This window comes from Callospermophilus lateralis, chromosome 9, assembly GCF_048772815.1.
Source record: "Callospermophilus lateralis isolate mCalLat2 chromosome 9, mCalLat2.hap1, whole genome shotgun sequence".
Lineage (NCBI taxonomy): Eukaryota > Metazoa > Chordata > Mammalia > Rodentia > Sciuridae > Callospermophilus > Callospermophilus lateralis.
This window is the reverse complement of record NC_135313.1, coordinates 71,124,287-71,137,793: the sequence shown is the minus strand read 5'-3', so window position 1 is coordinate 71,137,793 and position 13,507 is coordinate 71,124,287. Positions and strand designations below refer to the sequence as shown.

At 31.5% G+C, this 13,507-nt stretch overlaps 1 protein-coding gene across 1 annotated transcript in view; it reads right to left on the bottom strand.

Annotated features, from left to right (window-relative positions):
• Window positions 1-11,774, bottom strand: part of Ccdc148 (coiled-coil domain containing 148) — a 200,688-nt gene extending 188,914 nt beyond the window's left edge. The window contains exons 1-2 of the mRNA XM_076866446.2: window positions 11,752-11,774; window positions 2,404-2,527 (exon numbers count right to left, since the gene is read on the bottom strand). Of these exons, the coding sequence (XP_076722561.1) occupies window positions 2,404-2,527; window positions 11,752-11,774 (147 nt within the window). The remainder of the gene's footprint in view (window positions 1-2,403; window positions 2,528-11,751) is intronic.
• Window positions 11,775-13,507: the final 1,733 nt, after the last annotated feature.

The window sequence follows — 13,507 nt, the reverse complement described above, 5'->3', positions numbered from 1 at the left end:
ACTTGCTACCTTTAAGCTAAATGAGAAGGCTAAACTTGGAAAATCAGGTATAACAACATTTCTAATACATCTTTCTTAATTCAGATATAGTGAAAAACAAAAACTATATGAAGAAAAAAAGTGTTAGAACATTATGAGGTATCCAGGACACCTTTTGTTCTTCCTATCCACAAAGCAAAACAATAGAAAACACAAAGATGCTTTAAAGGAAAATTTCTTTTCATTATTAATCTATGAATAATAAAAAATCTAAACAAAAACTTATCAAAATGATTACTACTGACGGTGATTGAAGACAAGAGATTTTTGAGGTTTTCCAAGATATGAATCTATGTACAAAGTTTTCTAGAACATAATGAAATTAAAAAGCTTTTTCTGAATTATATTCCAGTATGAACAGAAAGCTAGTGATGTTATCTAAAATGCCAGTTGAAAGGAGCATCTGTTTAACTTCAAAAACATTCAATACTGTAGCCAGAGATGCAGTCTAGCAGCTGACAGTGATGAAAAATTAGTTCTTCCTAGGTTTTTGAAAACCACAATAAATAATTAAAAATCTTAAATATATTTACTCTTTGATAGTAAGTCAAAGATATATTTATTTGCCTTGACAAAAAAAACTGACTTTAGACACTCAACCTTTCTACATTCAACCAAATGCCTTTTTTGGTACATCTCAGGGAGATAAATAGATGGATGAATAATATTAGGAATATACAGATACATATTCCAACATTGAGAAAGGTATGAAGATTATGTGTTGGTATCAATAAAATTAAAACAATACCTTGGAAAAGAAATTTGGTAATAGATCTCAAAAACACTAAAAAAAAATCATCATACCTTTTGGCTCAAACATCCCAATGATGGGAATTTATCCCATGAGGGTAGACCATTCTAAAATACTGAAAAGTCTCTATACATGACAATTTTTGTAGTAGCAGGAAGACTAACATCACAAATTGGATATAACCTAAATACCAAAAATATCAAGTCCTGGTAATGCATGCATCTTTTTCTATTTGGAGTACAATGCTTGTCACTTCTATATTTGCTTAGTTAATTCTAATTGACCTTGAGCTCTCAATGTCAATTCCTCAGAAAGACCTTTCCTAATCACCCAATCAGGATCAAATCCTTCATTATACATGGGTCAACGTGTTTTTATTGCAGTTTACACTTAATGTAATTTTATTTTCTGACTTCCTTAATAAGCACTGTCATCCCTGTCCCAGCAGACAATACACTCCATGAGGGTAAGGGTTGTGTTGTTCACTATTGTATTTTCAAGGCAATTGGTAGACACATAAAAATATTTTTGACTGATATAACAAGATAACAATACATAGATAATGTGATAAAATGTTAATAGAAGAGCTATATAGAATTTCAGATCTGTGTTTATCACAGAAGAAAATAAACTATATATTAAATATTTATGTTTATATATGTGTGTTTATGTATGCAGTATGTGTACAACATCTCAGAATGGAAGTCTAGTATAAAAATAGATCTATTAGGAAGATAGTTATGTGACTATTTCTATTAAATTTGTCCTCATACCATAATGTTATTTTAAATTTATATATAAATCGAACAAATAATAACTTAGTTTTTAAATAGTCACCTTAGTTTGAAGAGACATTGCTCATGGATATATTTCCCTAGAATAGGTATCAAATATGCTTTTGGAATCATGGTTGCCTTTTTAAAAAGATATTAATGATAAAATGTCATACAAAACTAACAAATACAAAAAATTTAATTGCAAATGGAAACTTGTAAATTAATGTGCCGCTTCACCAAACCAGTTTTTCAAAGAATCCTAGCAATGAAAATAACATTTTTAGTGAATGTTGCACAAGAAAAATATACTTCATTAATGATCCTAACTATCCGTGATCCTAAAATACTACATATAATTATTTGTACATAGACCCCCCCCTTTCAAATTTAGTTCAGGTTGATCTTTTCTAGGCCTGGAACATATATTTGAACAAAAAAATTCTAGAATACAGAGCATCTGTGGGCACATTTATATAATATTAGAACGGAAACTTTAAATCAGTTAATAATCCATGGCTGACACTTTCTAGCCAGCTTTACTTTTCAGATTAAGTTGGAAATTGTTGAAAGCTAATGAAATAACTATGTTTTCAAAGCAAATTTGAATTCAGTCCTCATAGGTTTGAACATTAAACAAGTAACGCATGTAAACTATATAACAGTGTCAGAGAACATTCAATAAATGTTAGCTACTGTTCACTATTATTAATAGTTGGGAGACTCTAAAAACCATTTACACAGACACTTAGTTTTGCATTTGCAATGTAAATAATATTATACTTCTTTGTAATTCAATTTTACCAAACTAGAAAAACACATACACATAAAACTTCTAACCTTTAGTTCTGTAGAAGCAGAAGCTAACTTTTTTGCTTCAGTTAAAGCCCGCAATTGTTGATAGTCTACTGGCTTGTACATGGTGCTTCTCATCCTATTTTTCATATGGAATACCAGATTATCTATTTTTTTTATAAAAAGAGAAAAGAACAAAGGAAAGTATCATGTTATTGAATGTTAAAATATAATTAACGGGAAAATGTGAACTTCAGATCTCATTTTAAAGTATTATATATATGTATAATATGTTACAATGTTCATAATATATTTTAACCTCTATTTTAAGAAACTCTTAGAATATGGCCACTATATTTCTTGCTCAATGTTACTTCAAAGAGCATTAAAGGAACAATTCTATATGTTAATATATTATGGACCATCAAATATTATAAGCCAAGTATGAGAAATGTTAAGTCACTCTTTTTATTTAAAATGTGTTAAGGGGCTGGGGTTGTGGCTCAGTGGTAGAGCGCTTGCCTAGCACGTGCAAGGCCCTGGGTTCAATGCTCAGCACTACATAAAAACAAATAAATAAAATAAAGGTATTGATAACTACAACTAAAAAATAAATATTTTTTTTAAAAAATGGGTTACGTACCAACTGTAAGTATCACATCTTTATTAATAAAATTACATATATAGTTTTCAAGTCATATATGCATTTCTAGATTTAATAAGTAGAAATAATTTAATTAAATTTGAAAAAAAGGTTGAAATTAAAAACCACATTTTAATAGGTCAAATAAGATCATAATCATGCAAAATATTTGGATGCTCTATACTCAAATATATACAAGATCCTGGTTTAGTACACTAACCTTTTTTGATAAAGCAAAACATAAGTAAAAAATGCTCTAAATCCAACTAGCATAAAGTATAATAGTTTAAGTTATTCAAACAAAAAATGTACTCTCATCTCAAATATGTGAATAATTAATCTGTTCTATATAAATTAAGTAGGATTTACTTAAGAAATCATGGACTATATGACTGACTATAGGAGGTTACCAAGTGATTTCAGGACCCCAAGTGATTTCAGGACAAGTACAGAGGAGAGCAAATTTGTATTAGCCACTATGGAAGATTAAAATAAACCTTTATAAGGTCAATCATTCAATGTAGTCAGAGAATGAACTTTTACATATTGAAGATTTGGAAATAAACATGCCAATTTTATTTTGTTTCAAAAGTGCATAGTCCACTATAAATCATAAAACAGAGTTGAAAATTAAAAAAAAATATCTGGGCTAGCATTTCTCTGAATTGTCATGAATGGTCAATCTCTATTATTCATGTTTTCCATATCTGTCAAGGAAACAAGAGTTTAAGTTTCGCAATGTTTTTTTTTTCCATTTTTTTCTTTTATTAGTGAATTATACATAACAGTTGGAGTCATTTTGACAAAATCATACATGCATGGAATTTGACTTTCTCCATTTCAGTCCCTGGAGCCGCTCACCTTACCTTCTCTTCCTCCCTCTGCCAATTCTGCTTCTTTTACTCTCTTGGTCTTCCTTTCACTTATTTATTTATTTTTGATTGATGCTTTATAGATATATATAAGATAGAATTCACTGTTGTATATTTATAAATGCATAGAGCATGATTTTTTCAAATTCATTTCACATTTCCTCCCCCTTTTCATCCCTTCTTCCTCCCTCAAGATCTCTTCTTTCTATTCTGTGTTATTTTAAAATGCTTTTAAAGATGTGTTAATTGAACTGCATTCAAAAGTGAGGCTCAGCCAGGTGTGGTGGTGCTCCCCTGTAATCCCAGCAGCTCAGGAGGCTGAGGCAGGAAGATAGTGAGTTCAAAGCCAACCTCAGCAATTTATCGAGGCCCTAAGTGATTCGGTAAGACCTTGTCTCTAAGTAAAATATAAAAAAGGACTGGAGATGTGGCTCATTGGTTAAGTACCTTTGGATTCACTCCCCAGTACCAAAAAAAAAAAAAAAAGAAAGAAAGAAAAAAAAAAAGTGAGGCCCATAACTGGGTGTCACAACTCTTTTCTATTTCATTAAAATTTGCTTTCCTTACCCCTAGAAGCTCCCTTCACTAATGTTTTTCTTCTGTGCCATTCTTGCTCTTAGTCACTCCTTCTAATCTTTTCCTCCTTAATTCTCCTTTATTGGATTGTCTCAACTGATAACTATTTGATGATTAGAAAATTGTGTATGTTTCATCTTGAGTTCCCAGGGAGAAAGAAACTATAAATTGAAGAATAAATTATTCTCTACTGCTATTTCCAGTAACATAGCAGTACTTGTGGTGGATATGGAGATGAACCAGGAAGATTTCCCTCCCAGAAAGGACTTGATGACTGGTTTGGGGGAGTGTGGTCTTCAGACAACCTCCAGCTATCACCTCCTTCGGGGTTGGACTCAGCCCAGTCCAAAGGCATACCCTTTCTGGGACAGACAATACCCACTGAGTGAGCAAGGTTGGGTATAAATCAAGTTGGGGCCAACATGGGACACTCTGATGGGAAACATTTGTTCAATAGCTTCCTGCTGGGTTAGTCTAAACATTGTTGGACCTGCATTGGAGTTGACTTCTTCATCTGCCCAATCCTGCCTTCTCCTCCTTACTTTCATAGGATTGGGTCCCTGATAAATATTTTACACCCCCAAATCTCCCTCAGCATTTATTTCCTGACAACCCAACCTGCAATAAAACACTGAATTGAGGCAACATCTTTCTCAGAACACATTGCCTCCAGGGCAAAGAGATTAGTCAGGTGGCTCTTTAAATAACTGTACCCTCTATTCATAAAATTTTATTCCATATCTACTAGACGGAACTACCCATATATAATGGTCTTTGCAGTAACCTAAAACTTCTTTAATGAAAGAGAATGTAGCAAAGATCCTTGGTTTTTGAAAACTCTGCTACAATACCATGGATTCTGTTAACCATATATTAGCTTTAGGAATACAGAGATAAATTCTGGTGTATAATTTCTACAGGGTCTCTTCTCAAGAAAGTCTTGTTCAAAACTTTAATAACATTGGCAATCCACCCTGGAGGCTGGTTTATACTCATATGCAAACCTTATCCATTAAAATTATTCATTAAAAATACGCAGTCTATCCACTGTAACCACCTCTGTATGACTCAAGCCACCTCCTGCTTGGGTTTAGAAGCAGTTCCACTTTGTACCTGCCAAGCCCATTCTCTGCACAAGTAACCTTGTAATGACTCTAATCTGACCTTACTTGAAGTCCTTCAATGATTTCCCACTACCATTTTAAAATAGTCCCAAACTCTTCTATTTTTTTATTTTTAGCCATATGTTTTTATTAATACTTATGTACATTTTTATGCATGTATATAAATACTTCTCATTTACATATTTATAATTTTATACTTTTTAAAATTTTTATTGGTTGTTCAAAACATTACAAAGCTCATGATATATCATCTTTCATACATTTGACTCAATTGGGTTTTGCTCTTTCAAAACCCTCTAGTATAAATTTAATACATTTTTGATTGGTACCTAGTACACAACTAAAATTAGATGACATAATATTCTCTTATTTGACAAGTTTTCCTATCTGGGAGTAATAAATATCCTTCTAGATGAAGTCTTGGAACAAATAATAACATACGACCATAATGATTAATTTACAGCTTTATAATATGAGTACTCCTTGATCAATGTGAAAAAAGAGAAAAATTGAAGAATAAATTGATAATCACCTATATTTTTAGCAAAGAGATTATTTTACTTTTTTATTAGTTCATTTTAGTTATACATAATAATGGAGTTCATACTGGAATAATTGAACAAGCATGGAACAAAACTTGCTCCAATCAGTCCCTGATAATTCCCCCTTCTCTTAAAAACAGCATACTACAGTAACACAGTTGCATCAATATTTATAGAAGCTCAATTCATAATAACTAAACTGTGGAACCAACCTAGGTACCCTTCATTAGATGAATGAATGAAGAAACTGAGGTATATATAGGCAATGGAATATTACCCAGCATTAAAAGAAAATAAAATTTTGGCATTTGCAGGTAAATGGATGGAGTTGGAGAATAGTATGCTAAGTTAAAGGCCAAATGCTCTCTCTGATAAAAGGATGCCAATCCATAATGGGTAGGGGCAAAGGCCAAAAAAACAAAAGGCCAAATGCTCTCTCTGATAAAAGGATGCCAATCCATAATGGGTAGGGGCAAAGGAAAAACGGAGGAACTTTGGGCAAAGAAGAGGGAAGGGTGGAGAGGGGGTATAAGGGCAGGAAAGATGGTAGAATGAGATGGATATCATTACCCTAGGTACATGTATGATTTCACATATGGTGCAACACTACATCGTGTACAACCAGAGAAGTGAAAAGGTGTGCTACAATTGTGTACAATGAATCAAAATGCATCCTGCTGTCATACATACCTAATTAAAATTAATTAATTAATTTTTTTAAAAGCACCCTAAAAACAAAATCAATTTCCTTTTTATACTCCACTGATTACTAATCTCATTTCTATCTTATGGAATCTGCCCACCCCACCCCAACTTTTTTCTTTCTTTATTTCTTTCTTTTTCTTTTCCCTTCCCTCCTTAATTGGGTCTAGTTTTTATGTATGAGAGAAAATATTTAACCCCTGATTTTTTGAGTCTGGCTTATTTCACTTAGCATGATGTGCTCCAGTTCCATCCATTTACCAGCAAATGCCATAATTTCAGTCTTCTTTATGACTGAGTAAAACTCCATTTTGTGTATATACTGCATTGTTTTTTAATCCATTCATCTGTTGACAGGCACCTGAGCTGGTTCCATAGTTTGGTTATTGTGAATTGTGCTGCTATGAATACTGATGTGACTGATTTTAGATTTTCTGGAAATATATCAAGGAGTGGGATAACTGGTTTATACAGTGGTTCCATTCCTAGTTTTTTTAAGGACTCTGCTTTCCAGAGTGGTTGCACTAATTCGCACCAACCAACAACATATGAGTGTAATTTTTCCTCCACACGCTCTCTCAAACTTATTATTTGTATAGATCATTGCCATTCTGACTGTGGTGAGATGAAATCTCAATGCAATGATTTGCATTTCCCTGATTGCTAGAGATGTTGAATATTTTTTCAGATATTTATTGGCCATTTGTATTTCTTCTTTGAGAAATGTCTCTTTAGTTCTTTTGCCCTTTTGCTAATTAAGTTATTTGGCCAAACTCTTTTAAATGGATTATAAAATCCAGCATGATCTGAATTTGGTCATCTCTTCTTGCATCTGTTTTACATATTCCAAATACAGGTATCTATTTCTCAAATATGCCATTTCATTCTGATTCAAGGCCTTCCTACTTGCCTTTCCCTCTGCCTTAAAGATATTTCTTACTTCTCTTTACCTGACTGGTTTCTGCTCAGCTTTGAGCTCAACCAATGTGTCATCTCAAAGAGACCTAATCAGGCCTCTCCATATAAATAAGGAAGAACGTCATATTCCTCATCCTATTCTTTTCTTTTCCATGACAATTTGTATCAGTCTTCATATTTGCATATTTACTGGTTTGATGCCTAGTCCCATTCACAGACAAGTGTACTCCATCTTATTTCTGATAAGTGCCTAGTATATTTCTGATACAGTGCCTAGTATATAGTAAATATTCAATAAATATTATTTGAGGAAATAAATAAAAGGGACTGGTAGTAGCTAGCTGTATGTCTTCTAGCCACTCAGAAGAATGTTCTTCCTACTAAAACTTATCAATTTCTTTTCATTTGCTCTAATAGTATAACCTAAAGACTGGAGTGGCAAATTTAAATGCCCTTAGGAACCATTAGATAAATTCAATGAAAGAACTGAAAAGGGATACAAACCAAAAGAAATAGTAGAAAAGAAAAAAAAAATAAGAGAATTCCATACCCAAAGATAGTCAAATACATTTGTTTTCTTTTTATGACACCACTACCACACACATGAAGGAAGCCTCCAGAACAAATCTAGGTTGGTTTGTTAGTTTGGGCCTACTGCTTCTTGTCTGTTGTTTTCATAATTATTCCACCCATAGCTCAACTGTCCAAGTTTGCCATCTCTATCTAGTAGGAGACCTTACTAATTCTCTAGTTGATTTCAGTTTTATCTTTTCTCAGGGGATAATGCAGCTACTTTAGACCTAATTTTCCTAGGTGTTGAGATTCAGAGATTCAGGCTCTGAAACAAAATGGGGTTTTGTTTCTTCCCTTTCGGCTATCTTGGTTTGATACTCTCTGTCTCCACATTCTCCCTGGCTTTCAGAAGAAAATCATGCAACCCAAATGATGTTTTTCACTATTTTTACAAAGTGCAAATTTTAATTGTGGCCATAAGAATCTTACAGTAGAGGGCTTAGGTTATTGCTCAGCAGTAGAGTACTTACCTAACACATGTGAGGCACTGGGTTCGATTCCCAGCACCACTAAACAAATAAATAAATAAAGTTACTAAAAAGAAAGAATCTTACAGAAGAATTCATTCTTATAACCAAAGATGTAATCAAAACTTCATCTGTTTTCATGAACTTCAAAAGTAGTTTGTTTCCAACTGTACAGAAGATCATGTGGAAACTCTTCTTGACCAACATATTTGAATCTTTAAATATAGATAATGCTCACCTTCCAAGAATGTTGAGGGCCTCCACACTAAGGAATCATTAAACTGAGCTATTAAAAAACTGATTTAATTGCAGTATTTTTATGTCAGAAAACTCAATAAACATCCAGATTTAGAATTTGAAAAGTTCAGAAATAATTTACTTCGTCAAGCTTCTCATTTTAGCAACTGAGATGACTGAGGCTCAAAAAAATAACCAAAATCACATACCTAATCAGAATTACTACAGTTTCAAAATCTCATAATATAAAATCTCTCAAAATGAAGGTTTATTTATTATCAACATAGTGACCAAGCCCAACCTGAACTGAAATCACTTGGTGCTTATTTAATGTTAGCATTCACATGTGCAAAATTTGTGCAAAAATCATAATATACTTAATTATGTAATACTGTTTCAGGCCCCACTGTGGTTTTAAATAATATAGGGTATATTTTCTATAATACAGTTCTAAAAATTTGAAAAACTCAAAATTCATTGGTTAATACACAGTTCATATAAGGGATTGAACTCAGGGGCACTCAACTACTGAGCCACATCCCCGGCCCTTGTTTGTATTTTTTATTTAGAGACAGGGTCTCACTGAGTTGCTTAGCACCTCACAGATGCTGAGGCTGGCTTTGAACTCACAATCACCCTGCCTGAACCCCCTGAGCCTCTGGGATTACAGGTGTGCACCACTGTACCTGACCATATAAGGGATTTTGAAACTACTAAAACAAATACTTTCTGAGTCCAAACAAGTGCATATTATTTAAGCCATGTCAATTTTATGCTTACCAATAAAAAATTCAAAGTGGCTACTTGAGCCCATTGTTTAGAAGGATTCAGGCTGAGTAACTTTTACTTGAACAGAATTTTTCTAGTTAAATAATTTAAGAGCACTTAACTTTAGAAATTATTTCACATTTATACTATATGATATTTTAGAAATTCCTTGAGTGTTATCAAAATGTTAAATCTTTTAGATATATTCAACTACTGAAAATATTTTTTATAACTTTATTTATTTATTTATATGTTGTGCTGAGGATCTAACCCAGAGCTTCACACATGCTAGGTGAGTGCTCTACCGCTCAGCCACAACCCCAGCCCTGAAAATATATTAAGATACATAGTTTCATGAGAAATTTCTTAAGAGTATAAGAAAAGCACTATGATACATAATGCAATGATAGCTTTCTGGTGGCTTAAAAGGTTAAAATATTTTAATATGAAATTTATTTGTGCAGATTTGGCAAAGAATCCAAACCTTTGTTAAAATAAACACAGTCTAAGTAGTCTCTACAGGGTAGATGAAAGATGACTTCTCTAAAAATGAGAGGGAAAAATACCAAAGAGATCATTTATATAATGGGGCAGACGTTCCCACTGTTAAAATTTATGTTATCCTTTAATACTCTGAGAAAGAAAAAGTTGTATTTAGGCTAAAAATTGGAAAATATAGGTAACTTGTTAATTTCAAACTAATTAGTTAGATAGATATATGGATTAGTCAATCATTCCATGAGTTTTGTAAGATAATGGGAATTTTCTTTTTCTTCTTCCTTTCCCTTCTTCAAAATTTCAGGTATGAAAACTGTATTCTTTTTTTATTGGTGTCTTACAATTATGCATAATAATGACATAGATTGTGACACATTCTTGCATGCATAATGGATAATTTGGTCTGTCTCATTCCCCTATAAATGATGGGGATTCTACCAGTCCAAATAGCATAAGAACAATAATAATATGAAATATCTTTGATGTGTCAAATTATAACCTTTTTCATGACATTTTAAATGTTAGTTCAAATGTTATGGCCAAAGCCTAGTGTGAGCAGTATTTTTTCCTAACATCTATAGTTCTCTTTTGAATTTTAAGCAGAATAGTGCATATTGTTTCCATTATGAAACATTATGCATTCTAGTTTGCATAAGATAAAATTGTTGTCCTGGAAAAACTTATGGAACCAAAAGATAAATGATTAAAACTAATAAAAATACTTAAACTGCTTAGCTACATAATAAATATTTTATAATCAATTCAAGCATAATGGGAAAAGATCTAATTCAAAAGAAGTGTCAAAACAAAACAAGATATCTAGGAATAAACTGCACAAGAAGTTTATAGGACTTACGCTCCAAAGAAGTACAAAAGTGTATTAAAGGAAATAAAAGAACACTTGAACAGAGAGAAACAATTCTAATTCTGCATGCCAAATATTTAGTTGGAAATTTCTGGAGAGCAAGATTAAAGTTCATTTTTATTTCTTCTTTTTAATGAGCATAATTTTAAGTTTTTTCTTTTTTAAAGAAAGAAAAAAAAATGCATTTTAAAAAGTATTAAGTTGACACAGTGGTTATTTCACTATGTAATGGGAAAACTTCATTATGATTTCCTTATGTTAGCAGTTGGAAGAGAATCTGGATTCCATGACACCAAAAATCCTTTAAGACATGAACTTGTAAATATATGCAAATAGTTCTTCATACTAAAACACTGAGTTATTTCTCAACTGTCATATTCCACTAAAAGACATGATATATTAAAATACATTTGTCAAGTTTTATAGAAATTTAACATGTTAACATTACAATATCCACAAGGTCATTTTTAATGCTTTGTGGGAAAATGAGTAAATATATTAATAAATTAAACTATTTTTTAAATTATAAAAGTGCAGCTAAAATATCAAATTGTATAGAAAATTATATGGTAAAAGTTAAAATTTCTGGGCTGGGGTTGTGGATCAGTGGCAGAGCACTTGCTTTGCACATGTGAGGCATTGGGTTTGATCCTAAGACCCACATAAAAATAAGTAAACAAAATAAAGATATTGTGTCCATGTATAACTAAAAATTTTAAAAATATATATTTTTTAAAAAGTTAAAATTTCTTGTTCTTTTAGTTCTAATTCCCAGTTGCATTTATCCCTAGTAGTAATTTTCAATATTTTATTTAATTTTTTAAAAATTGCTTTAATTAGTTATACATACAAGTAGAAAGCATTTTGATACATCATACATGAATAGAGTAAAATTTCTCATTCTTCTGGTTGTACATGATGTAAAATCACATCAATCATGTAATCATACATGCACATAGGGCAATAATGTCAATAATGTCAATATTTTATTTTATATTATTTCAAAAGTTTTCTGGGCATATCCAAATACTTGCATAATTTTTATACAAATGGAATGATAATATATAGTTCTGAAACTTTATTTTCATTTAATAATATAACTTTACCATCTTTATAAATTTTTTTTTAATTTCTTACATACATGACAATAGAGCAATGCATTACAATCATAATTATCCATTCACAACACAATTTTTGTAACTCTGTATATAAAGTATGTTCACGCCAAATTATGCCATTACATGAGCTCTCTTTTATTATTATTATTTGCATTACAATTCTTAATATACCTTTATACCACAATTTATCATCTCTCTTTTGTATATAAGATATGTTGACAACAAATTCACATCTTCATACATTATTTTGTATAATAATGTGGGTCTCCTTACTATGTTTATCATATTATTTCTACATCCATGTTTGCACATTTAGCTATATATTTAATGACTGTAAAATGGTATGTATTCATTATTTTACTAGTACAAGAATTCAAAAAATAATTTTTAATTCTGGGGATACAAGAATGGCAATACAAGGATGACAAATCAATAAATATAATACATCACATCAATAGATCAAAGGACAAAAATCACATGATTATCCCAATAGAAAAAGAGAAAGCATATGATAATAATAATCAACATCCCTTCCTAATGATATCCTGAAAAAATTAGGCATAGAAGGTTCATACCTCAACATAATAAAGGCTGTATATGGCAAACTGATAGCCAACATCATAGAGAATGGGGAAAAACTAAAAGCATTTCTTCTAACATTGAAAACAAGAAAATAACATCCACTCTTGCCAATTTTTTATTCACTATAGTGCTAGAAGTTTTAGCCAAAACTATTAGTTAAGAGGAGGATGCATTATCCTTGTTGACAGGAAAATCTAAGAGTCCATCAAAAGATTTTTAGAATTGATAAATAAATTCAGCAAAGTAGCAGGAATCAAAATTTGCATGCAAAAGTCAGAAGTTTCTCTACATACTAATGATGAATTTGTTGAAGAAGAAATTATTAAAGCAATTCCTTTCATAATAGTCACAAAAAATAAAACAAAGTTTCTAGGAACAAACTTAACCAAGGATGTAAAAAATCTCTACAATGAAAATTATAAAACACCGAAGAAAGTGAATATATTTGAAGTTAGAAGGACCTTCAATGCTCATGAATTATAAGAATTAACATCAAAATGTCCTTAGTAGTCCAAGCAATATATAGAATCAATGCAATCCATATACATAACAAAGAAATTCTCTAGAACTAGAAAAAAATAATCCTAAAATTCACATGGAAGCACAAAAGATCCTGAATACCCAAAGCAATCTGGGGCAAAAAGAAAAAAACTGGAAACATTAA